The sequence below is a fragment of the Lacerta agilis genome, chromosome 2 (genome assembly GCF_009819535.1).
Source record: "Lacerta agilis isolate rLacAgi1 chromosome 2, rLacAgi1.pri, whole genome shotgun sequence".
NCBI classification, from domain to species: domain Eukaryota; kingdom Metazoa; phylum Chordata; class Lepidosauria; order Squamata; family Lacertidae; genus Lacerta; species Lacerta agilis.
Window position 1 is genome coordinate 113,094,149 of NC_046313.1, and position 26,617 is coordinate 113,120,765.

The following is a 26,617-nucleotide window of genomic DNA, read 5'->3' on the forward strand; positions in this document are numbered from 1 at the left end:
AAAAGGTAAAGAAATTACTAAAGATGATTTACAAGGAAAGCAGACGGAGAGGGCGTGAGGAAGTCAGCATACAATGTTATAAAAGAGGTTTAGATAGATATATTGATCTGTTTTTATTAATGTTTTGTTGTTTATTTTGTTGTAATGTTTTTTGTTGTTGTCGTATGTGTTGTTTGTTTGTTTCTCTTTTAAAAATCAATAAAAAAACATTTGGGGGGGAAATGAAATAAAACACACACACACACAAAAAAAAACCCAACACCATGAGGTGAGTGGAACTTTTATTTCGGCATGGAATGGAAAAGAAAACATTTTCCTTCAGGCGGAGGTTCGTGTCATTGCGGAGTTGCGAAATTTTTGGCCCACCAAATGTTGCTGAACTACAACTCCCAGCAAGCATGGCTGGCGGCCAGGCCTGCTTCTCGCTGTCTCAAGGGAACCTCTCACAATTTTAATACAGGTAATGAAAAAATTCAATTTCGTTAAAGGAGTACAAAGGGATGAGCCACACAATAAGTTCTTTTTTGGGTGATGTCGCAGTTCAGCTGACTCCAGTGTCCTCCGGCCTTGGGCGCCCCAATGTTGTTGGACTACAACTCCCATCACCCCCTGCCATCTTAGCCAATGATGAGGGATGATGGGAGTTGTAGTCCGACAACAAGGTTGAAGAAGATTACACAGATTTGAGCAGCTCACAGCTGGAAACTCTTAATTTAGTTGCTACATGTGATTTTGGGGGCAGGGGGGGATTACATTGAAAAAAATATATGAAAGGTTTTATGTATTAACATGCCCAACTGAACATATAATAATAATAATAATAATAATAATAATAATAATAATAATAATAATAATCTGAATTTAAACTACGCCAAAAAACATACCAAATGCTTTGTAATGGTTATCCCCCCCAAACTGGAAATTGTTGAAAAATGGGAGTTTAGTTCAGCAACATCTGGAGAGTATGAAAGCCCTTGAAAGCCTTAAACGGCCTCGGTCCTGTATACCTAAAGGAGCGTCTCCACCCCAATCATTCAGCCCGGACACTGAGATCCAGCGCCGAGGGCCTTCTGGCGGTTCCCTCACTGCGAGAAGCAAAGCTACAGGGAACCAGGCAGAGGGCCTTCTCGGTAGTGGCACCCGCCCTGTGGAACGCCCTCCCATCTCATGTCAAAGAGATAAAGAACTACTTGACATTCAGAAAATACCTGAAGGCAGCCCTGTTTAGGGAAGTTTTTAATCTGTGATATTTTAAATGTATTTTAATGTTTGCTGGAAGCCGCCCAGAGTGGCTGGGGGGACCCAGCCAGATGGGCAGGGTACAAATATTATTATTATTATTATTATTATTATTATTATTATTATTATTATTATTATTATTATTATTATTATTATTTTGAGAAATCTGGCTTATGTCTGTCCTACTCTAGATCAAGATTTCAAATTACCAGTGACTGAGATTTAGGAACAAGATTTTTGTGCCATATGGCAAAGGGGGGATCTTGCTGCAGGGCCCAAACCAGCGGGTTCAATCTGCTCCGTTGCACACACCTTGATGAGACTTGAGCAGCAGACGAGAGAGGATAGCACAGGGCCCTCCAAGTGTTGCTGAACTACAACTCCCAGAAAGCAATGGTTGTAGCTCAGCAACCTCGGGAGGGCACCAAAGGTCCCCCTGCCACCTTCCAACCCAATTGGTACCTGCGACTTACAAATCTGAACTACTACAACTCCCATCATCCGTGACCAATCAGTGGGTGATGGGAGTTGTAGTTGAACGGCAGCTGGGGGGACCCGAGGTTGCCAGAACGCTGAGCCCCAAAGGAAGGTGGGAGGGAAAACTTTGGCTCTCCCAGAGGTTTCCAAACTATGACTCCCATCGGACGCAGCACAAGCACATGGGAGTTGTAGTTCGGCAACACCTGCAGGGCGAAAGGTTCCCTGCACCTGTATAAAGGAAGCAAGGTCTTGCAATAAGTGGCGACTCTTACCCAAAATGGGAGCCGTCCCCTGTGAAGGTAGCATCCTGGCTTCAGAGGCCAACTTCCTGTGGGACTTGCGCCGTGAGTAAAGTTGAACACGCTTGCCGCTGCAGAGCCCCAACAATTTCAGAGAGGCTCTGGCAAGCACAAAATCATTCTCGAAAACCCACGTCGGAGTCCCCTCTCCTGTTGCGCACGGATCCTTTCCCATGTTTGGAATCCCAACCGCCCCATTTTCTCTCTCCCAGGTCCGCTCAGCAAAGCACCTCGACTCAAAACAAATTCTCCCTCTCTATTCGCAATTTAGGAAATAAGAAAACAGGACCTACCCAGTGGTCACAGACTTTCGACCGCTTCGTTTGATACAATCGGCAAAGCCAAGCGATAAAGTCTGGACAGCATTACTTTCAGCTTATGTGTAGCCCTGCCTCTAGAAAAGTAGCAGGTCAACCAAGTTGTATCCCTTGCACACTACATATCTACCTGCAAGGATTTTCCCTTTCTTTCTTTTGTGGTGGTGGCGGGGACGGAATATTCCCACATCTAAAACACCTCTGCAGCCTATAGTGGTACGGTCTGAGCCAAGTTTTACCATATGATTCTGCGGATGATATGGACGACCTCTTTGTTAGTAAAAAAAAAAGAACAGAAACCCAAACACCAAAGGAAGGGAAAAGGAAGATTAAAAATGCACCTAAACACCAGAGACTGCAGGCTTTCGCTTTGTTTTTGGAGTCTGTGGGGAGCGTAAAGACAAGAATATTAATTTCAGGGGTGGAAATGAGGCTCTTAAGTGCAGGAATATGAAACGGTACCTTGCCTTGTTTCATTGCTTGGCAACGCTAGCGGCCCTCAGCACCAGGATTTAGCTCGTGCCTTCCTTGGCAGCGGTCCTGCCTCCCTTCAGGAGAATTGGTTCCCCCACCCCGCAAACAGAAAAGGGGGGGGGGAAGTGAGATTTCAAGTGGCAGGATGGACTTATAGGCAGCACAGAAAACAAGGCAAAAAGCAGTTGGTTCTGGCTTTGGGAAATGCAAAATCAGGTCCACTGGTGGCTGGTAGGGCGGAACGCTAGGAGCCTAACAGTAGGTGGCGCCACAGCCAACAACGGGCAGTGACAGAGTCAACAGCAGGCAAAGCCGACTCGTTTTGTCCCCATCTCCCTCCTCCCTGCTAGGTACTAAAAGAGCGACACTGAGGGCAGGAAGGCGACAGGCAGCGCCACCCCTGGACTGGCAGTTGGGGCTATCTGGGTGCAGACTGAGGTTGGCGGTGCAGGGCCTCATTTGCTCCTAATGGGCTGTTTCCCCACTGATCAGGTCCCTCTTTGTAAGCACCCCAAGCCTGGAGGGCTCCTCCCTCCTCTGTCTGGAAAAAAGGGTACACATTGTGAAGAGACAAACGGCTGGGACAGGACGGGCGTTTTGGAGAGATTTGCTTTCTCCCCTCCTGCATTTTCATGCACCTTTGTTTTATGCACTCAGAACAAACCTTCTTCACAGAGCAAGCGATTTGCCGTGACTTTTGGCCTGGGTGGGCTTGTGACACTCCACTTTTAAAGGGGTTTATATCGATCGGTGCCCGACTCTGGTAGCGGCGGGAAAAGTAATGCATTGATATTCCAGCACAGCCGCCCGAAAAATGCCCCCTCTAGAGAAGACGGGGCGCTAACGAAATGCCAAAGACCCAAACCTTATTACAAAAAGGGGAAGAGAGGAGGATTAGATATCTACTAAGGTTCATCCAACCGATTTTTCAGGAATTTCCTTCCGCGTGGATTCTCTGATGACTAATGAGGTTTGAGCTCTGAGTAAAGCTTTTCCCACAGTCCAAACACCGGTACGGTTTCTCCCCTGTATGTGTCCTCTCGTGGGCCACGAGGCTAGAGCTGCCACGGAAGCTCTTCCCACAGACGGAGCACTGAAAGGGCTTCTCGCCGGTGTGGATTCTCTGATGTGTAATGAGGTGCGATTTGTAGCTGAAGCTCCTCTCGCACACCACGCACTGGAAAGGCTTCTCTCCCGTGTGGATCCTTCTGTGCGCGCTGAGGCGGGAGCTGACGCTGAAGCTCTTCCCGCATTCCCCGCACTGGTACGGCTTCTCGCCCGTGTGGATCCTCTCATGGCTGACTACTTCCGAACTGCGCAGGAAGCTCTTCCCGCAGAACGAACACCGGTAGGGCTTCTCCCCGGTGTGGGCCCTCTCGTGCGCGAGGAGATCCGAGCTCTCGCTGAAAGTTTTCCCACAGTCCAAACATATAAACGGTCTCTCGCCCGTGTGGCTTCTCTGGTGCTTCCTGAGGCGCGAGCTGACGCTGAAGGTTTTCCCGCACTCGGAGCACTCGTATGGCTTTTCTCCCGTGTGGATTCTCTGGTGGCTGTTGAGGTACGAGCTCTGGCTGAAGCTTTTCCCGCACTCCAAGCACTTGTACGGCTTTTCCCCTGTGTGGATCCTGTGATGCGTGATGAGGTTCGAGATGTCGCTAAAGCTTTTCTCGCACACCGAGCACTGGTAAGGTTTGTCCCCGGTGTGGATTCTCTGGTGACTAACAAGGCCCGAGTTGCGCCGGAAGCTCTTGCTGCAGTACAGGCATTTGTACGGCTTCTCCCCCGTGTGGGTCCTCTCGTGAGCGATCAGTCCCGACTTCACGCTGAAGCTCTTGGCGCAGTGCGAGCACTTGTAGGGCTTCTCTCCCGTGTGCGTCCTTCGGTGGGCGATGAGGCTCGAGCTGACGCTGAAGCTCCTCCCGCAGTCGGAGCACGTGTACGGCTTCTCTCCCGTGTGGGTTCTCTCGTGAACGATAAGGCGCGACCGGAGGCTGAAGCATTTGCCGCACACCGAGCATTTGTGAATTTTCTCTCCGGCTTGGTCCGAGCCCTGGCTGAAGTTTTCTTCGTAGACGATGGTCTTCACGGGCAGCTTGCCCTCGCCCACCTCCTGCTCTGCCGCGACTACACCGAGATCTTCGTAACCGCCCGCCAATGGGATGGATTTTTGCACCCTCTTCCTGGGTGGCTTTTTCGACGGCTTATCTGATCTCGGCGGCCTTTCGGGTAGGTCTTCGGGTTCGTCAAAGAGAGGGAAGGTCTCCTCAAGGCCTTCATCAGGTGCCCCACACAGCCCCTCGTGCTCTCTGTTCTCCGGCTGGGGGCTCCCTTTGTTGTTCTCACTAGGGCACAGGTTGCCTAAAAGGAACAGTTTGGGGGATTAGCACTGATAATCATAATCGTCTGTTCTATTTGAACGCTACTTTCTCACAAGCAAGAAAAGTCTCAAGAAAATTGAGACTGCAGTTTTAATATTGAATTTTTAAATTTGTATTTTAATCTGTTATTTTAAATTGATTGTGTTTATGTTTTTGCTGTGATTTTAATTAGGGTTAGCCGCCCTGAGCCCGGTTTTTGGCTGGGAAGGGCGGGGTATAAATAAAAATTTATTATTATTATTATTATTATTATTATTAAGCGGCACAAATCATATCAAGTGAGCAATGTGTGCTTTTTATATAAGTCGGAAGGTGCCCAGAGTGGCTGGGGCAACCCAGACAAATGGCCGGGATACAAATAATAAAATTACAGTGATACCTTGGTTGTCTAACTTACTCAGTTCCAGAACTCCGTTCGACTCCTGGAACCGTTCTAAAACCAAGGTGCGGCTTCTGATTGGCTGCAGGAGCGTCCACAACCCAAAGTAATTAAGTTTGATGTATTAATGATTTTAAAAATGATAAGGAGGAAAGAAATGTAGTGGAACTTAGATCTGAAGATGATTGGAAAACTGGGAAATATGTTTTTACTTTGAAGTCAACGGGGGGGGGGATTCGAGGAAGTCAATATAAAGATGAAATTGAAAGGAGTAGGAATACCTGGCCCAGGAAAAGGGTCAGGATTAAGGAATGATTTATGCAAAATGATGGGTTAAATGTGAAATTGAGTTTGGCCAAACTGCGAGAGGCAGTGAAGGATAGGCGTGCCTGGCGTGCTCTGGTCCATGGGGTCACGAAGAGTCGGACACGACTGAACGACTGAACAACAACAACAAAAATGTGAAATGATATTATATGTACTCCTGTGAGAGGGGGGTTTGAATATTTTGCTCTCCTCGGTGGGAGAGGGGGGAGTATGAAAAATTTAACCATGTAATGATTTGTGCTTTAAATTGAAAAATCTTATAAATTTTTAATAAAATAATAAAAAAAGAACGTTCACAAACCAGAAAACTTACTTCTGGGTTTTCAGCATTTGGGAGCCAAAACGTATGCGTACCAAGGTGTTCGAGAACCAAGGTACGACTGTATTACTGTATTTTTCCGTGTATAAGACTAGGTTTCCCCCCTAAAAAATGATGTCCAAAATTTGGGGGCGTCTTACACACGGATAGATCTGTCCCCATTTTCTTAAATCGGTGTCCCCCAAAATTGGGGGCGTCTAATAGACAGAAAAATAAGGTACTAATATTATTATGTTCCAAACATACCAGAAACAATTACGAATCCTCAGTCTCAGTCACAGACCTGACAGAAATGATCACAATATCAGCAAGAACCCCAAAACACATTTAAAAATCAAAATCAACGGCTTGGCTCTGGGATCTCAGAAGTCCAGAAACCAATATAGAGTCAGACCATAGGTCTAGTGAGCATAGTATTGCCTATGCCAATTGGCAAGATTTCAGGCTGACGTCTCCCCCAGCCTTAGCTTGGAGATGCCTGTCTCTCCCCCCCCCTTCTTTCTTTTCTCTCCCAGCCTTTCCCTCTCTCTCCCCCTTCTCCTCAGTCAGTATAACAGGAGACTCTTGATCTCAGAGTGGTGGGTTCGAGCCCCACATCGGACAAAAACATTCCTGCACTGAAGGGGGTTGGACTAGATGACCGCCATGGTCCCTTCCATCTCTATAATTCTATGATCCTTTCCCAACCTGTCTCTCTCCCTTCCCCATCTCACCAAGCCTGCCTCTTCCTTCCTGTCTCCCCCTTCCTTTCTCTTCTAGCTCTCCCCCATCTCCGCTTAATAATAATAATAATAATAATAATAATAATAATTTATTTATAACCGGCCCATCTGGCTGGGTTTCCCCAGCCACTCTGGGCGGCTTCCAACAGAATGTTAAAATGCAACAACCTATTAAACATTAAAAGCTTCCCTAAACAGGGCTGCCTTCAGATGTCTTCTAAAAGTCAGGTAGTACCGTATTTTTTGCTCCATAAGACACACTTTTTTCCTCCTAAAAAGTAAGGGGAAATATCTGTGTGTCTTATGGAGCGAATGGTGGTCCCTGGAGCTGAATTGCCCAGGGGCCAAAAGAGGATCGTGGTTTTTATTTTACAAAGAGAAAAGGGGGTGTTGAAAGGACCCTGCTCAGCAGCTGATCAGCAAGAGATTGGGAGAGAGATAAGAGTCCCGGCTCCCTTTCAGCCCCGCCCTCCTTTGTTGAATGTGCTGCAGAGGGAGGTTGTTTGTTTCCCCAGCGACATGTGACTGGCTGATTAGATTATCTGTCTGGAAACTGTGGAAAAGGCTCCCTTTCCTTTAGAAGCTGCAGAAATGTGAGTTGAACCCCATAAAAACGGGGCTTTTCCTCTTTGCTTTTCCCCCTTTGCAAAAAAAGCTGCAAAACTTTTAGCTGATCCTCAAAAAAACAGGGTTTTTCCCTTTGCAAAAAAAGTTGCTAAACTTTTAGCTGATCCTCAAAAAAACCCCAGGGCTTTTAGAGGAGGAAAACCAGAAAAAAAAATTCCCTGTGTTTCCTCCTCTAAAAACGAGGTGTGCCCTATGGTCCGGTGCGCCCTATGGAGCGAAAAATACAGTAGTTGTTTTTCTCTTCGACATCTGGTGGGAGGGCGTTCCACAGGGCAGGTGCCACTACTGAGAAGGCCCTCTGCCTGGTTCCCTGTAACTTGACTTCTCGCAGTGAGGGTACCGCCAGAAGGCCCTCGGTGCTGGACCACAGTGTCCGGGCTGAACGATGGGGCTGGAGATGCTCTTTCAGGTATACTGGACCAAAGCCGTTTAGGGCTTAATGCTTTGGGTCAAAGGAAGCAGAGCGGGTTCCGTGTTGTGCATGCCAACATCCAAAGGAACCAATTTTTAAATTCTTCTTTTTTTTTAATTAAAAATTTATAGAATTTTTACAATTTAAAGCACATTGCATAGTGGTTACATTTTTTTCAAACTCCCCCCTCTCCCACCGAGGGGAGCAATTATCCAAGCCCCCCTCTCACAGGAGCGCATATTATTACATTTCAAATTTAACCAATTCACAAAAATAGAATCATTGCTTAGGCCTGGCCCTTCTCCTAGGCCAGGCATTCTTACTCTTCTCAATTTCATTATCGATTGAATTCCTCTGATCCCCCCCCCCCGTTGAATTTCAAAAACAAACCCAATTCCCAGTTTTCCGGTTCAACATCAATTCAAATTTTCAAAATTTTAAAATTCAAATGAGCACAGCAGCAACTTACCTCGTGAAGAACTGTCCTCCGCAGCTGTCTCCTCCTTGACCTCCTGCTGTCTCTGCTCAGGGTCCAACAGATCTCCTTCGGCCTTCAGGGACGTCTCCCTGGCCTCCTCAAACAATCCTGGCACCTGAAAAGACCAGGAAAGAGGGGCCATTCCATGAAAAATGAGCCTGATAAGAATGCTGGATGAGCGCTGGACTTTGGTGAGGAAGATTCCAAACGTGCAGTCTAACCATTTTTTAAAAAGCTAAAGACAAAAGAAGTTTATCTAATGGACCTTCTTTTTCAAAAGTCCACCCACGTAGTCTTCACAGAAGTGTTCAAGTTAAAAGTTTTCTGATGATTGTCCCACCCGTGACAGCATTTTTTCCTTAATTTTGTATCGTTAAATTTCTTCAACTTAATTCCTGATTGCATAGTTGTAACCAATAAAGATTGATTTAAACAGATATGCTGAGTTTATCATTGATTCACCTCCCAACTCACAGAGTTTTTCCATAAATCAAACTTATCTCAAGATCCATGTCCTTTTTTTGTCCCACCCGCGACAATACTTTAACGTTTAATAAAATTGTCAAAAATATCCATAAAAATAAAAAAAAAAATAGTAAAATGTTCAGTATCTTATTAAGAACATAGTTTAAATTTTGGTTGTTAATTTTTATGTATATTTACATTGTTACACATGTGTGAATACCAAAAAACATGGTCAAAGTGTCCCACCCGTGACAATGGAATGGCCCAGAGGCTGAAAGATGCAGCACATGGGGAGGGGCAACACTGCAGACGAAGACAGATCCTAAGCCAGGGGCGTAGCAAGGGGGGGCGAGGGGGGTGGGCCGCCCCGGGTTCCATAATGGAGGGGGTGACCAATGATCAAGGAACAAATATTTTTGAAAAATATTTTTGAATTTTTTTTAAAATGCCTGCTCTGAAGGTCTTATCATACTATACTAGGGATTATATAGCTATATATGAAATTTCATGCATATCGGTTAATACCTTGACCCTCCTCCACCAAAATAGCTGTTCACTTGGCTGTTTTCCTATGTCATGAAGGCTGAAATTTCCTATATCATGAAGGCTGGAGCACTTACTGTTCCCAACCCTAACCCTGTGGAAAGCCATCTAATTAGACTTTAATTTGATTTTGAGATGTTTTTAGGAGGTAATTTAATTATTCTTTGATTTTATACCAATGTTATGTATCTGGTGTTAGCCACCCTGAGCCCGACTTTGGCCGGGGAGGGTGGGATATAGATAAAAGTTTTTATTATTATTACTTGTTATTATTCCTTTGTAAGAAAATATGAAATAACGTAAAACCATTTTTGCAGGGGGGGGGAATCAATGGGGGCGTTGACAAGAAATTTTCTGCACCGGGTACCACCTAACCTTACCATGCCTGGGGCGGGGGCGACAATTTTTTTTTGCCCCCGGGTACCAATTTACCTTGCTACACCCCTGTCCTAAGCACACCTTCAACAACTCTCAGACCTCCCCTACCATTCCTTGTTGCCGTTGGCAAACCAGAGCAGAAAAATCCCATTCTCATTCAGCTTCATTCCCATCCCATGTGTTATCGATAACGAGTCTTTATTTAAAAAAAAAGAAATTCTTGCCCGCCCTTTGTTGTAAGGTCCCAAGGTGGGTTAAAACAATTAGAAACACAATATTCAAAGCAATTTAATACTGGGACCAAAACACCCCCATGCAAACCAAAGGTGAAGAGGTGGGTCTTCAGCGTTCTCCAGAAGCTGGGCAATGGGGGTACCAGGAACCCCCGTGTGCAGAGGATGCGCTGAGGGGCCACCCCACAGAAGGCCCTCTCCTGGGCAGCCACCCCACGGACCTCTGAGGCTGGAGGAACGACCAGGGCTGGTTTAACAATCAATCAATGTAAGGCAATTAGAAATAAACCTAGATTATTTACCAAAGGTGTGCAAATAAAGGGGAAGGTTCTGGAGTGGCCTAGTGTGGAGGTACTTGCAGAAAGGTTTTGCCCTCCCCAAGGCTTGGGGAGAGAGGGTGTGGCCAAGGAGGGGGCCTGACAGACAGGTCTGGAGGGCCATATTTGCTTCCTAGGATGGAGGCCTACTATACCTGGATGAAAGAATTTAAGAGACCCTGTATAATTTATTGCTCGAGTGGCATACAAAAGGTGAAATGGTGAAATCAACAATGATAGATTGGGCAAAGGATGTGGGGCACAACATCAAGTTGGAGGATTCGGAAAAATTGTGTAAAACTGGTATAAAATTTTCAGCATGTAATCTGCTTAGAGAGAATATTATGAAGATGATGTATAGGTGGTATTTGACACCTGTTAAATTGGCAAAAATCTATCATGGACAAAGTAATAAGTGCTGGAAATGCAAACAAACAGAAGGAACTTTCTTCCATATGTGGTGGTTGTGCCCGAAGGTAAAAGACTTCTGGGAAAAGATATATAATGAAATGAAGAAGGTGTTGAAAAACACATTTAAAAAGAAACCAGAAGCCTTTTTACTGGGCACCCTAGGCCAAGAAATTCCAAAATGTGATAGAACTTTATTTATGTATGCCACAACAGCAGCTAGAATTTTGATAGCTAAAAACTGGAAGACAGAAGAAATACCAACGATTGAAGAATGGCAGATGAAAATGATGGACTATATGGAGCTCGCTGAGATGACCGGGAAACTTCGTGGCCGGGGGACGACGCGGTGGAAGAAGAGTGGAAGAAATTTAAATTGTATTTAAAAAATTATTGTATGATTGAAAAATTAGATATAAATTTGGAAGAAAAGCTAGACTGTAGATTTAGAGTTTGATTAAGTGTGTGGGAATTGTGAGAGAATGAGTTAAGGTAATAGATAAGATTAATGATTTTTTTATATATATAGTAAAATAAGATTTTTTAAAGATGGTAAGAAATTACTGAAGATGATTGACAAGGAACGCAGAAAGTGGAGATGAGAGGAAGTCAGGAGACAATGTAAAGGACAGAAGTTAGTGATAGTATAAGTTCTTTGTTTTTATTGTAGCTTTGTTTTTGTTTTGTATTTGTATGTTTGTTTGTGGTTTTTTTTAAATGATATTTATTTAAAAAATTCCAAAAACCACAACAAATACATACAAAAAAGAAAAAAGGGCAAAACTACAAAACAAAACATTCTACAAAAAACAAAAATAAACTATAATTAAAAAATCTCAACTTTCTTCACATCTTTGAGTGGACTTCCTCCTGTTTCCCCTTATTGCGTCCCTTACAAAATATTTTACGTAACTTCCCAATTTAAATCAGTCACATATTTTAAAAATAATCATAAACAAAAAACATTTTCTAAATCTATTTCTAAATTCTATACTCTCCTAAAATTCACATTATTTAATTCAAGTTATATATATATATGACAGCCTATCCTTTTTCTTCAAATAAAAACCTAACTTTAAATCTTACAATGCTTTTTTAAATACAATTTAAATTTTCCCCATTCTTTCTCCACCGCTTCGTCTCTCTGGTGTATATAAAAACCTAACTTTAAATCTTACAATACTTTTTTAAATACAATTTAAATTTTCCCCATTCTTTCTCCACCGCTTCATCTCTCTGGTGTATTTGTATGTTTGTATTGATTGTTGTTTTTAGAAAATCTAATAAATATATTTTTAAAAAGAAAGAATTTAAGAGACCCCAATATCTCACATGTGCTTCTGGCCTTTTGGGCTCTCTCTGCCTCTGGAGGAAATCCTCGGCCAACATCACCGCCTGGGCGCAGGTCTCCGGGCAGCCATCTTTGACCCAGCTCTGGCTCTCCGGCGGAAGGATGGCCAGGAACTGCTCCAGGATCAGCAGCTCCAGGATCTGCTCCTTGGTGTGCCTCTCCGGCTTCAGCCACCGGTGGCAAAGGAACCAGAGGCGGCTGCATGCCTCGCGGGGCCCGTCGGCCTCCTTGTATTGGAACAGGCGGAAGTGCTGACGCTGGACTTCGGTGCTGATGGCGTCGACCCGCAAGATGGCCGCCTTCACCTTCCCGTAATCTCCCGCTTCCCTGTCCTCAAATCGTGGCCCTTCCTCTTTCAGGCCCGGTATGAGCTGCGACATCCACTTTCCCGGCCGGGTGTCAACCGCCTTCTCAACGGACGTCAAAAATATATCGTCCCAGCGCGGCGGGTCTGGAAGCCGGGGGTCGTCTGTTTCCGAACGAGACGTCACCTCCGCCTCCGTGACGTCCCTCGCGCAGACTTCCTCGCGTGCAGTAGCCGCTTCGTTTTTCACCAGAGCAACGTGGTTGGTCACACCGGCGTCCTCAGAAACGTCTGCCGGTCTTCTAGGGCCTCCATCGGCCATTTTCTCACCTGTTGTATATAATTTGTATTACATTTTCTGTTTTACAATTAAAGTACTACTTAAGATATCAATGCCGTCCCTTCTTCTCTTTCCATGGTTCATTTTACGTATCATAAATCCCTGCATATTTTACAAAATCTATACAATTCAGTATTCCATTATTACACCTATCAAAGCTTTACACTGTTGAATTTATCTAAATGCTGCCAGTGTTTTCAGCTGTTATTTCCCATATATCCAGTCAACGTTTTCCAATCTTCTCTAAACCTATGTTCTTCTAATTCTCTTATTGTATATGTTAAGTCTGCGGGTTGTGCTTATTCTGTCAGCTGTACACAGTTATTTCCCAAATTTTCAACAAACGTATGTTCTTTTTTTCTCTTATTCTACAGGTGAAACTCGAAAAATTAGAATATTGTGGAAATGTCCATTTATGTAAGCAATTGTTTTCATTGGCTACTGGAGTTTAATATATGAGATAGACTCATGACATGCAAAGCGAGATATGTCAAGCCTTTGCTTGTTATAATTGTGATGATTATGGCGTACAGCTGATGAAAACCCCAAAGCTGAAATTGTTAATTTGGGGTTCTCATCAGCTGTACACCATAACCATCACAATTATAACAAATAAAGGCTCGACATATCTCACTTTGCATGTCATGAGTCTATCTCATACATTAGTTTCACCTTTTAAGTTGAATTACTGAAAGAAATGAACCTTTCCATGATATTCTAATTTTTCGAGTTTCACCTGTATATGTTCAGTCCTCAAGCTGCGCATATTCCATCAGCTTAAGTTGCCAATCTTCTTTAGTTGGGACCTCACTCATTTTCCATTTTGGGGAATAACAAAACACAAGGCACAGTAGTGGCGTACATAAATAACCTTTTTTGACACCTGGAAATTTCAGTCTGAATTATCCCCAATAAAAAGGACTCTGTTTTTTTGGGGGGAAAGTACTTTTTAACCTTTTTATTTCCAATTCATTATGGATGATTTCCCCATATTCTTTTACCCTTTTACAGCTCCACTAGATATGAAAGAATGTACCCTCGACCTCATTGTATCTCCAGCACGTATCTGATCCAGTCTTATGCATCTTAGTAAGCCTACTCTGAGTTAAATGCCATCAGTAAATCATTTTCAAGTAGTTCTTCTGCATGCCCATTTTCTCACCTGCCCACTCCATTGGAAAAGGTTCCTGGAGGCCCAGCGGGATCGTCCCCACCACCTCCTCCGAAGCCATTTTCTCTCCCCAGATCGAGGGCAACTTTAGCCCAGCTCGGCTATCTCCACTCCAGATTCAACCCCTTCTGTGTCTTCTTACTAAACCTGCTGCTGGGTTGGGTGTGAGAAACGGCACTTTTATTTGTTCAGAAAGATAAAATAACCAACAGCAACAACAATAATGAATAGATACACCCACGATCTGTGCTTTCCCCAAACAAGTGAATACCTTTTTTTGTTCCAACAGGATTTCCTAGCTGGGCAAATGGGGTCTTTACTGCCAGCGTCGTCTTAGAATCTTAGAATTATAGAATCATTGACTTGTAGAATGGGAAGGGACCCCTGGGGGTTATCTAGTCCAACCCCCTGCAATGCAGGGATCTCAGCCAATGCATCCATGACAGATGGCCAGCCAACCTCTGCTTGAAAAAGTCCAAGAAAGGAGAGTAGCCGTGTTGGTCTGCCATAGTTAAAACAAAATAAAATAAAAAAATTCCTTCCAATAGCACCTTAGAGATCAACTAAGTTTGTTCTTGGTATGAGCTAGTGTGCATGCACACAAAAGCTCATACCGAGAACAAACTTAGTTGGTCTCTAACGTGCTACTGGAAGGAATTTTTTATTTTATTTTGTTTCAAGAAAGGAGAGTTCACCACCTCCTGAGTGAGTCCATTCCACTGACGAAGGGCTCTTACTGTCAGAAGGTTTTTTCCGAATGTTTAGTCAGAATCTCCTTTCTTGTAACTTGAAGCCATTGGTTCGAGTCCTACCCTCTGGAGCAGGAGAAAACAAGCTTGCTCCATCTTCCATAGGACAGCACTTGAGATATTTGAAGATGGCTATCCTATCTCCTCCCAGTCTCCTCTTTTCCAGGCTAAACATTCCCAGCTCCCTTAACCGTTCGTCATAAGGTTTAGTTTCCAGACCCTTGATCATCTTGGTTGCCCTCCTATGCACACATTCCAGCTTGTCAATATCCTTCTTAAATTGTGGTGCCCAGAACAGGACACATTATTCCAAGTGTGGTCTGACCAAGGCTCTTATTTCCCTTGATCTGGACACTTTACTTCCGTTGATGCAACCTGGAATAGCATTAGGGGTTGTTGTTTTTGGCTGCTTGACTAGTGTTAAGAGTCTTTTAGTCTTTTTTTTAATGTTGGTTTTGTGTCTTTCAACTGTTTTTAATTATTTTGTGTGTAGATCGTCTTGAGACAGTGGTTTAGAAGGAAATTCATAAAGCAATTGTAATAAAAAAAGTTAATAATTACAATTATTATTTTTTACTATTATTGGGATGTATCCAACTAATTCATTTCATCAGCGCAAGTATTTCATAGAATCCTAGAGTTGGAAGAGACCCCAAGGGCCATCCAGTCCAACCCCCTGCCAAGCAGGAAACACCATCAAAGCATTCCTGACAGATGGCTGACAAGCTTCCGCTTAAAGACCTCCAAAGAAGGAGACTCCACCACATTCCTTGGCAGCAAATTCCACTGTCCAACAGCTCTTACTTTTACTTGTGCAATGGAGCACCCCCCCCCCGCCTTATTCTTCAGATATGGGAAGTGTGCAGGGGGGTGTTGCTCTCCCCACGTAGAAATCCTTGTGCTGGTGGAACAAGTTAGCTAGATGCAGAGCCCGTTCATAAGAATCCTTAGTAATGAATAAAGATTAATAATCAACAATGAGCCTTTTACATAGCTCAGTAAGAGCATGAGACTCTTAACCTGAGGGTTGTGGGTTCGAACCCCACATTGGACAAAAGATTATTGCATTGCTGGGGGTTGGTCTAGATGACCCAGGTGTCCCTTCCTGCTGACAGTTCCACAGTTCATTTAATCCCGCCTGAAGCCAGGCCAGACGGAGAGGCAGCAATCCTCAGAGCCGAGCAGGTATTTAAACCTCAAACCTTCCTGGCTCGATAGCCCACACTCTCCCGCACCACACCAGACTGGGGACATCGCACGCAACCCTGTGCATCTTTACTCAGAAGCAAGTTCCCCTATAGGCTATAATCTGGAGTGTGGGAGGGAAGCATTGCAGGGACACAAATGCATTGCATTCCAGGATAAGATATCGTGCATCTAATGAAGCGGGCTGCAGTATCCCCGAAGCAGACACCGTCCATCATCAAATCGTTAGCCTTCCAGGTAACACAAGACTCTTTGTCCCCTCTGTGGAAATGACCACCCTTGCTGGAATCCTTACATCATTCAGGCACGGATGGTTGGCTGAAGTCTCCCCTTTATTATTATCATTATTTGCAATTTCTGTCCTTAATCATCATCTGTAATAATAATAATAATAATAATTGCAACATGCACCAGCTCTTCCCCAACTCTCCTCCATCCATCAGTCACTCACCTTTTGCAAAGATTGCAAGGTTGCAATCCTTCCTTGCAAGGTGGGTGCAAAACACAGATCCCTGGGAGCTGGATGCACAATTCAGAAGGCGAACCTTCCCCTCCCCCCCAACCTTCGCAACCCCCCCTCTTTCTCCTCCCCCTCCCGCCACAGGAAGGAACTCGCCAGCCCCCGAAAGGTCCTCCCCCAGGACCTCGCTCTCGAGTCCCGCCCCGGCCTCTCTAGCAACGGCGCACTCTGTCGCTTTAACCCCTCGCGCGCCTCGCGGCAAAGCAAACCAACCATTCGGGGTTCCCTGCTGGGACCCCTGGAGAGATGGGGTTGGGGAGTACATGACGCTGATGGGCGGGGCCAGAAGCGAAAGGGGGCGGAGCGATTGGCTGCAAAGTTCCATCTTTTTGTTGCAATGTCCAGCTTTGCACAAAAGTCTGGATGCTTTTCTCTCTCTCTCTCTCTCTCTCTCTCTCTTATTCCAAAGGATCACGGAATTGTAGAGTTGGAAAGGACCCCCAAGGGTCATCGAGCACAACCCCAAAATAATAATAATAATAATAATAATAATAATAATAATAATAATAATAATAATAATAATACCCCACGTTTCCCAATGCAAAAAAGGAAAGTTGACAGCTATGCACCAATAATAATAATAATAATAATAATAATAATTTATTATTTGTACCCCACCCATCTGGCTGGGTCTCCCCAGCCACTCTGGGCAGCTTCCATCAAACATTAAAATACATTTAAAATATCACAGTTTAAAAACTTCCCTAAACAGGGCCGCCTTCAGGTTTTTTCTGAATGTCAGGTAGTTGTTTATTCCCTTGACCTCTGATGGGAGGACGTTCCACAGGGCGGGTGCCACTACCGAGAAGGCCCTCTGCCTGGTTCCCTGTAGTTTTGCTTCTCGCAGTGAGGGAACCGACAGAAGGCCCTCGGCACTGGATCTCAGTGTCCGGGCTGAATGATGGGGGTGGAGACGCTCCTTCAGGTATACAGGACCGAGGACCTATGTGGCTTGGTTTCCCCAGCCCCTCTGGGAGACTCCCAATAGAATATTAAAAACACGATAAAACATCTAACATGGATGCTTTAGCTGAGAGTCCTGCATTGCAGGGGGCTGGACTAGATGACCCACGGGGTCCCTTCCAACACTTAAGGTTCTATGATTGCAATGCAGGGATCTCCACATGCATTCCACTGTCAGATTTGAAACCATACCAAACCCCGCTTAGCTATGTAAACGTGCAAGCAGTTTTGCTGCACATAAAAGGGAGAAAACAGTCACAACAACGGAACAAAATTCAAAAGATGAAAATCTAACTAGGCACATAGATTAAGTAGAGCCTGGTCTCTTGTTTAGCCAGCTTTGAGAAGGCAGCACGAGGGCAGAGAGGGGCATGTGATTTTGGCCTTGCTTCCACCCACACAGTAGGTTCCCTGTAGTACTTGTGAAGCCCACTTGGTATGAAAAGTTGGGCCACCCCGATTTAGTCACCTAGGTTGCTTTTAAAGGTTTTGCTGGTTTCATCTGCATTTTGATCCTTCTACGAATACTGATCTTATAATAATTTTGCGGCTTTTAGCTGTGTTTTATCCTACAAATTTTATACACTAGGGATGCGGCCCTCCCCATGTCGGTGGGCTTCATCTCCCTTTAGCCTCAGTCAGTATGGCCAATGGTCAGGGATGATGGGAGCTGTACTGAGGGGGTTGGACTAGATGACCCTTGGGTTCCCTTCCAGCTCTACAATTCTGTGATTTCTGCAGCATCTGAATGGCTACAGGCTCTCCATCCCTGATATGCACCGATTGAAGGGCAATTCGATTCAGCAGCTTACTAATCTTTCTAAATCAATTAATGAAAACCTGGCTGGTTTTATGTGTGTATTATTAGTAAAGTGGCTGATTTTGTGTGTGTATCATTAGTAAATTTATTCTTTATGCACACCACTGAAAGATTACTATTATGATGGTGCATAAAAAAGTTTTCCAAATAAGATGGAAGCCTGCTTTCTGGGGTTAAAAAAACAAAAAACAGGAGCTGAAGTTCTCTAATCATGCCAATATCACTTTCCTATGCTGATGAAAACTTGGTGACTGAAATAATAATTATTAAAAAGCAGACAGGCTGAGAATATGCTCCTATGAGAAGCAGCGATGGCCACCAACTCGGATGCTTTAAAAGAATACTAGACAAATTTGTGGAGGGTAAGACTATCTGTGGCAACTAGCCCTGTCAAGAGGCAATATGCCTTTGAATACCCAGTCACTGGGGATCAGAAATGGGGAGTGTAGGCCTGTTGCTCTCGAATGGGGAGTGTAGGCCTGTTGCTCTCGGATTTTGCTCTGCGGGCACTGAGGCATTGACAGGAGTGTTGTTCAGTCATGTCCGACTCTTCGTGACCCCATGGACCAGAACACGCTAGGCACGCCTATCTTTCACTGCCTCCCACAGTTTGGCCAAACTAGTCGCTTCGAGAACACTGTCCAACCATCTCATCCTCTATCGTCCCCTTCTCCTTGTGCCCTCCATCTTTCCCAACATCAGTGTCTTTTCTAGGGAGTCTTCTCTTCTCATGAGGTGGCCAAAGTACTGGAGCCTCAGCTTCAGGATCTGTCCTTCCAGGAGTGAGCCAGCAGTAAAACACACCAAGCAAGTTGGAGTTAACTCTTTATTAGTAAAAACAGGATATGCACAGGAGTGTCCGGCCTAATGAGCAGAGCAACTGATCTCCAGCAGGTCTCACCTCCATGAAGCAGCTGCTGGGACTGATGGTCCCTGCCTCCCCCATGTCTACCTAACTCCCCTCCTCTCCAGAGCCTTTTCCGAGCAATCAGAGACTGTGCCTGTATAAAGCTAGCTGCTCCTTCGTCCTCTTCATGCCTCTCCTGGTTCTGGGAGACCAAAGGGGAAGGGAACTTGTTGCAGCAGGACTCTTCACCAGCCAGAGTCCTCTCTCCTCCCACCCTCTTGCTTCAGCTTCTGCCTCTGATTCTGGGCTTCTCTCTGCCACAGACTCTCCCCGCTCACTAAGCCCTGTTACCCCTTCAGCTTCCGACACCTCCTCTCCCCAGTCTGCTCCCTCTTGTCCCACAGGCCCTGAGCCTTCTTTCGGTGGGTGTTCCCCAGCTGGCTGGCCAGTATGCCGGACTGCAGAGACCCCCTTTGGCACGATCCAGCATCGTTTGCGAGGGAAGAAAGTGAGGCGGGCGTGAAGGTGGAACAATGACAAACTCCACAGATTGCAATCAAAAAGGAAAAGGAATGGAACAGGATGGCAGTGGGGTGGTGGTGGGGGGAACAACCTGGTCAGACGAGAAAGCATGGGGGGCTGCAAAGTGTCACTCAGTCACAGTTTTTCCTCTTCTGGCTCTGTTTCGAAGTGGCGCTGGGGTGTGTGGCGGGAGCTGGCAGCGAGGTGGCCGGCGCATCTCCGGGACTTGGGTTCGTTAAGGGAGGGAAAGGCTCGAGGCTGGTGGAGGGACACAGGGGGCCTGGTGCTGGGTCGGGTCCCGGAGCAAAGTCTTGTGCGCCGGCAGGAACGTGCATCCCGGGTTCGTCAGGAGTGGGGGAAGGCAGGGGCATCGTGCTGCTCCCGGGGGCGCTGGCCTGCCTCTCCCCAGAGTTGGGAGCAGCCTGCTGGGCAGACCATGGGGGGCTGAACCCCGGAAAGAGGCTGGGAGAGGGGTATCTCGGTGTCGAAAAGGCCGTTGCAATGGCCTCCATGGCGGAGGTCTGCCTGCCCATGAGGTCGGCCAGGGTCTGGTGGGAGCGCTCGATGGCAGCAATCATGCGGTGAGTGGTGGCGCGGTCTTCCTCCCGCTCCTGCTTTTCCTGGCTCCTCTCCCGCCTGTCCTCGGCACGCTCCTCCTGCCGGGTGTTTTCGAAGGCCCGCAGGTCCTGCTGGTGCAGCTGCCGCAGTGCGTCCACGAGGTCGGCGTTCGTCTTGGAGGAGGACGCCATCGCCGGGGAGGAGGAGGGATCCGCCGGCCGCCGGGTGGAGTCCAATCGCTGCCGCCAGTTGCGCTCCCGCCGGAAGCGCATGCGCTCCACGTTGCCGGCGGTCAGCCTCCTCGGCTCCTCCGCAGCGTCTGCGGAAAGACAGAAGGAAGGAGGAGGAGCGAAGGAAAGAAAACACAGCCATCAGCCCTCGTCATAGAATCACGGACATTCGAGGCCTAAAGGAGAAGGCGCGCACAGACACAAAACACACATCTTATCTGATGCCATTTTGGTGTAACTATTGTGGATGAGGATCTTTAGTCAAACTGGGGCAAGTTCAAGGTTTTGGCACTAAAATACCCAATGCAGCTCAGGACCAGGTTCCTCCACAGCAGGGCTGGGCAATTAATTATCTGCTTTCCAACATCGTAATATGTCACCAGATAAACTTCATGATATGGAGAATGTATACAAATAACACAAACTGTGAGAGTATTCAATCATATATATGTTGTTGTCAAGTCGTTCAGTAGTGTCCGACTCTTCGTGACCCCATGGACTAGAGCACGCCAGGCACCCCTATCCTCCACTGCCTCCGGCAGTTTGGCCAAATATACACACAACCAGAGGGGATATAATCCGTAACACGTACAAATGTCTCAAAAGAGGCAATTAAGATTCCAAAAGTGCAATGTTCGATGTGCAAAAAGTTCAATGCGATAAGGTGCTCAGGTCTCTTAGGCGTCCACGTCTGTTTTCCGACGGGCGGCTAGCTTGCATTATCCCCGTTTCACTGTTATCGTTTCTTCGAGGGACGGACTTCTTCTTAAACAATAATAATAATAATTGCAGTGTACACAGTGAGCATTTGCATTTTCATAGTGAGAAAGTGACTCCACGTATGTGATTGAATACTCTCACAGTTTGTGTTATTTGTATGCATCCTGCAGTTTGACCGTGTTGTCTGTTGTCTGAAACTTCATGATATGGCAAATAATAATAATAAGAATAATTTTATTAATTATACCCAATTCCATCTGACTGAGTTTCTCCAGCCACTCTAGGCAGCTTACAGAAAATATCAGAACATACCAAAACATCATACACCAAAACTATACGACAAAGGTCCGTATAGTTAAAGCTATGGTTTTCCCAGTAGTAATGTATGGAAGTGAGAGCTGGACCATAAAGAAGACTGATCATCGAAGAATTGATGCTTTTGAGTTATGGTGCTGGAGGAGACTCTTGAGAGTCCCATGGACTGCAAAAAGATCAAACTCATCCATCCTTAAAGAAATCAGCCCTGAGTGCTCACTGGAAGGGCAGATCCTGAAGTTGAGACTCCAGTACTTTGGCCACCTCATGAGAAGAGAAGACTCCCTGGAAAAGACCCTGATGTTGGGAAAGATGGAGGGCACAAGGAGAAGGAGACGACAGAGGATGAGATGTTTGGACAGTGTTCTTGAAGCTACTGACATGAGTTTGGCCAAACTGCGGGAGGCAGTGGAAGACAGGAGTGCCTGTCGTGCTCTGGTCCATGGGGTCATGAAGAGTCGGACACAACTAAACGACAACAACAACAAACTTTTTCTTTTAACTGGCGATTTCACGGTTTTATCCTTTTCACAAACCGCTTTGAGGATTGACCGTTTTCTTTTTCACAATATAAATTTTGCTAAATAATGCGGCCTCCAACAGAGGAGGGAGAACGTCGACATCGCACCTCACAGCCATTACACGACACACACAAAAAAAACTGTGCCCAAGCCACAAAGTGACAGATAAAAGCACCACTCACTTGACACCTGAGGTTCGGCAGGGGTCTCTTGGGAGGGCAGGGGGACACTACTGCCCCGCGGTGGCTCCTCTTTCCCCACGATCTGCACATCGTCGTCCTTGGACGGCTTTCGGGCTGGCCTGCCCAGTTCAACGGCCGCCCCCTGGAGCTCTTTGGGAGGGGAGGCCTGCGGCAAGGGGGTGACGTACTGCCGCTCGTTCTCGGCTGCCTCTGGGGCAGCGCTGGCAGCTTCCCTGGCGATCCTGGTGGCAGCCATGGGGTTGAGGGGCAGCCTCTTGCGCCTCTTGTCCAGCCGCTCGACCACGCCGGCCCCGCACACTTTCCCGCAGACGATGCCCTTGCGGAGGCAGAGGAACTGCTCCAGCAGCTTGAAGTACGGGGCGGTCTTGGGCGCCCTCCCCGAGTGGAGGTTCCCACACTTTATCTCCTTGTAGCCACGCTTGAGGTCTTTGGCCCGGCTGCGGCACTGCTCGGCGTCCCGCTCGAAGCCCCGCTCGCGGAGGCGGTCGGCGATCCAGGCAAAGAGTTTCATGTTGCGGTACTGCTGGCCCAGGGCGATCTGGACGTCCTCCGCTTTCCATATGTCAATGAAGGCGATGGTTTCCTTGCGGGACCAAGCGTCCCGCCTCCTCCTGGGCTCCGGGGAAGGGAGGTTCACATCCGGGGGGCTTGGGAGAGACTCCGCCAGGGAGAAAGGCTCTGCAGCCAGCTGAGAGCTCTCTGGGTCGGCCGTCATTTCCGCATGCTGTAAAGAAAGGGGGAATGAAACTTTGGGCAAGTGCGGCTCAGTGGTTAGTTTATTTTTAAAACAAAACAAAACAAAAAAACAAAACACTAGTATCGTATCATTGGCTCCCGGTACATTTCAGAGCAAAATTCAAAGTGTTGGTGCTGACCTTTAAAGCCCTAAATAGCTTTGGCCCCACATGCCTGAAGGAACGTCTCCACTTGCCTCGGTTCTGCCCGGACACTGAGGTCCAGCTCCGAGGGCCTTCTGGCGGTTCCCTCAATGCAAGAAGCGAAGTTACAGGGAACAAGGCAGAGGGCCTTCTCAGTAGTGGCGCCCGCCCTGTGGAACGCCCTCCCAGCAGATGTCAAGGAAATAAACAACTACCTAACTTTTTAGAGACATCTGAAAGCAGCGCTGTATAAGAAAGTTTTTAATGTTTGATGTCTTAAAGGTAAAGGTCAAGGGACCCTTGACCATTAGGGTCCAACTCTGGGGTTGCAGCGCTCATCTCGCGTTACTAGCCGAGGGAGCCGGCGTACAGCTTCCGGGTCACGTGGCCAGCATGACAAAGCTGCTTCTGGCGAACCAGAGGTGCGCACGGAAACGCCGTTTACCTTCCCGCCGGAGCGGTACCTATTTATCTACTTGCACTTTTGACATGCTTTCGAACTGCTAGGTGGGCAGGACCTGGGTCCGAACAACAGGAGCTCACCCCATCGCGGGGATTCAAACCACTGACCTTCTGATCAGCAAGCCCTAGGCTCTGTGGTTTAACGCACAGCGCCACCCGCGTCCTTACTGTGTCTTACAACACGTCTTAAAACACATGTCATACTGTGTTTTAATTTATTGTAACCCAGTCAGATGGGAATGCAATGCAACACAACGCAATGCAACACAATATGCATCAGAAAAGCTGTTTACATCAACAGAAATAAAAAAACTATACTCTATTGACGGGAGCGAGCCAGCAGTAAATCACACCAAGTAGGCTGGAATTAGCTCTTTATTAGCAAATAGGAGCAACACAGGAGCAACAGACCTAATGAGCAAAGCAACTCATCTCTGACATCCATGAAGCAGCCGCCAAGGCTGAAGGTCCCCACCTCTCCATTTTTCCAGGGTTTCCCCCAAGCAATCTGAGATTCGGCCTACTATCCCCTCTGCCCTTTTCATGCCTCTCCTGGTTCTGGGAGACCTGATCTTAGGAAAACAGGAAGCTGCTTTCTGCCAAGTCAGACCACTGGTCCATGCAGTTCGGTACCGTCTTCACTGACTCTAGGATTTCAGACTGGGTTCTCTCCCTGTCTGACCTGGAGGTGCCTGCCTCGCTGCCCCTCTCAGCCTCTCCAGCCAGCCTCTCTCTCTCTCTCTCTCCACCTGGCTATCATCCGCCAAGCTTCCGGTGCCTTCCACGCGAGCCACCTCTCACCTTTTGCTCCTGCCTCTCAGCCTCTTGCTTCATCTGCAGGAAATCCTCTGCCAGGCCCACCGCCTGGGCGCATGTTTCCGGGCTGCTCCCCGTCACCCAGCTCTGGAGTTCGGTGGGCAGGATGTTCAGGAACTGCTCCAGGATCACCTGCTCCAGGATCTGCTCCTTGGAGAAGCGCTCCGGCTTCAGCCAGTGGTGGCAAAGGTACCAGAGGTGCCCGCAGGCTTCCCGGGGACCCTCGGCCTCCTGGTAGCGGAATTCCCGGAAGCGCTGGCGGAGGGTGTCCCTGCTGGGGGCATCTCCACCCAGGACCTCCTCCTTCGCTGCCCTGAAGCCCCTTCTTCCAGTGTCTGGGACGAGCCTGGGGACCGCTTCCTCGTGAGCCCACCGGCATCCTTCCACAGCTCCCTTGAAAGATGCCAGAAGCTCCTTCGCTTCGTCCCACGGGGTGGGTTCCGGCGACTGCGGGTTGCTGCCCCGTCCGGATGGAGGGGACCGTGCCGCCTCGGGGAATTCTTCCAGCTGGGTCTCCCAGCATTCGGAAAGGCCCTCATCCGGCTCCTGCTTGACCTGCTGCGATGGTGCCCAGCCGAAAAAGGCCCTCGTGGTCCTGAACGGAGCCGGGTGCGAGCCCCTGACCTTCCGTGCCAGCCCCGCCAATGGTTTGAGCCCTTCCGACTCCCGGCCCTCCATTTTCATTCCTGGGAGAACTTCCCGTCCAAACGCACCGTGTGCAACGGGAGGTGTGAGGAGGCCACACTTGCCCAGTCGTCACCCCCAAACCTTTTTCCTCAGGCGCTCATGTCTCCAAAAACAATTCCCGGCCATGGATCTCTCTGTGCACATTTGCATGGGAAAAAGCAGAGGGCGCTGGGATGCTTAAACCAGGAGGAATCTTACAGGGCAGTGGGCAATGTTCGAGGCCTGGAGGGCTAGCTTTTTCCCCCCTGAAGAAAAGAAGAAAAGATAAATATTAATCATTGTGACTACAACAGAGGGCCCATCAATTTGTGCTATGCTTCCCCAGCCTTTTCCCCACATGGACCTCTTGAAAATTACCGAGGGTCTCAGTGGTCCCTATCGTTATTTTTTCCGCCTGCTGCAGCAATTGTAAAGCACTGTGTTTGGTGCTGTATGATTTTTAGCTGAATGCTTGCTGCTTGGTTTCTTTCGTATCTTGTATTTTGCTGTATTTCAAAGAATTCTTGATTATGCGTTTTGTGTTTTTATATTGTGATTTTTATCTTGTGAACCACCATGAGACCTGCGGGTATAGGGCAGCATACAAACTTAATAAAAGAAAATAATAATACTAATAACAACAATAATTATAATTTCCCAATATTTTAGATTGTGTTTTTCACAGAAACACCACAGAGCACTTGAATGAAATTTGCGGGGTGCCGTTATCTGAATAAGTTAGCTTCATTAGTCAACAGCAGCAGCAACAAATAAATAAATAAATAAATAAATAACAATAAGAGTAATACATTGCTTATTGACAGTACTTTCTTTGTCATGGTTCTCAATAGTACGGAGCACCATCACTTTCTGTTGCTGTTGTTGCCTAGGGCACCATTTGGTGCTGTCACCCACGGCACTTGGATCAAATATTACTACAGTCACTTCATTATTATTGTTTTTACCAAAAGAGCGCTGCTTCTTCTGCTTCTTCTCATCAACTCAACTTCTTACCAGCCCTGCATCGTAAAATCCCTGGGCTGGTTACAGCAATTTAAAAAAGCCACACAACATTAAAGCTACTTTGAAACTAATCACAGTCAACGAGGAGTATTTTGTTGCCGTTTACTTTCATTTAAATATATATACATATATACATATATACATATATATATATATATATATATATATATGTATATGTGTGTGTGTGTGTGTGTGTGTGTGTGTGTGTATATATATATATATATATATACACAACCCAGGATTGTTGGGTTTTTATTTTTATGTATTTTGTGTGGCATTTTGTTGTGAACTGCCCAGAGATCTATGGGTACAGGGCGGTATACAAATTAATTAATTATTAGAGTGATCAATCAATCAATCAATATATATTGGGGGGACCACCACCGCAATGAATTAATTTTGATACATAATTTTTATTAAATTTTCCAGTTTACATTTCAAAATATACATTTAAACAACCTCAAATCAATGACTTCCCTTCTTCTCTTTCCGTAGTTCACCTTGCATATCACTACGGTAATTAATTAACTAATTAATATTGGGGGGGACCACCACCCCACCCCCACCCCCACCGCAAGGGAGCTGGGGAAGAAACTTCCTAGAACTGAGGGCGCCCACTAAGGGCACGCGGAGGCTT

At 46.6% G+C, this 26,617-nt stretch overlaps 2 protein-coding genes across 2 annotated transcripts in view; both read right to left on the bottom strand.

Moving 5' to 3' along the window:
• The window catches only part of LOC117042477, a 46,244-nt gene extending 29,775 nt beyond the window's left edge, over nucleotides 1-16,469 (bottom strand). Inside the window, exons 1-4 of the mRNA XM_033142023.1 lie at nucleotides 16,368-16,469; nucleotides 12,128-12,780; nucleotides 8,443-8,566; nucleotides 3,739-5,167 (exon numbers count right to left, since the gene is read on the bottom strand). Coding sequence (XP_032997914.1) covers nucleotides 3,739-5,167; nucleotides 8,443-8,566; nucleotides 12,128-12,772 — 2,198 coding nt within the window. The 5' untranslated portion in view covers nucleotides 12,773-12,780; nucleotides 16,368-16,469. The remainder of the gene's footprint in view (nucleotides 1-3,738; nucleotides 5,168-8,442; nucleotides 8,567-12,127; nucleotides 12,781-16,367) is intronic.
• Nucleotides 16,470-19,476: 3,007 nt separating this feature from the next.
• LOC117042658 (actin cytoskeleton-regulatory complex protein pan-1-like) lies at nucleotides 19,477-25,127 on the bottom strand. The gene is made up of 3 exons (XM_033142244.1): nucleotides 24,277-25,127; nucleotides 22,115-22,859; nucleotides 19,477-20,465 (listed from the first exon to the last, which is right to left on the bottom strand). Exons 1-3 carry the CDS (start codon nucleotides 24,973-24,975, stop codon nucleotides 19,720-19,722), a joined length of 2,190 nt encoding a protein of 729 aa, XP_032998135.1. The 5' UTR covers nucleotides 24,976-25,127; the 3' UTR covers nucleotides 19,477-19,719.
• Nucleotides 25,128-26,617: the final 1,490 nt, after the last annotated feature.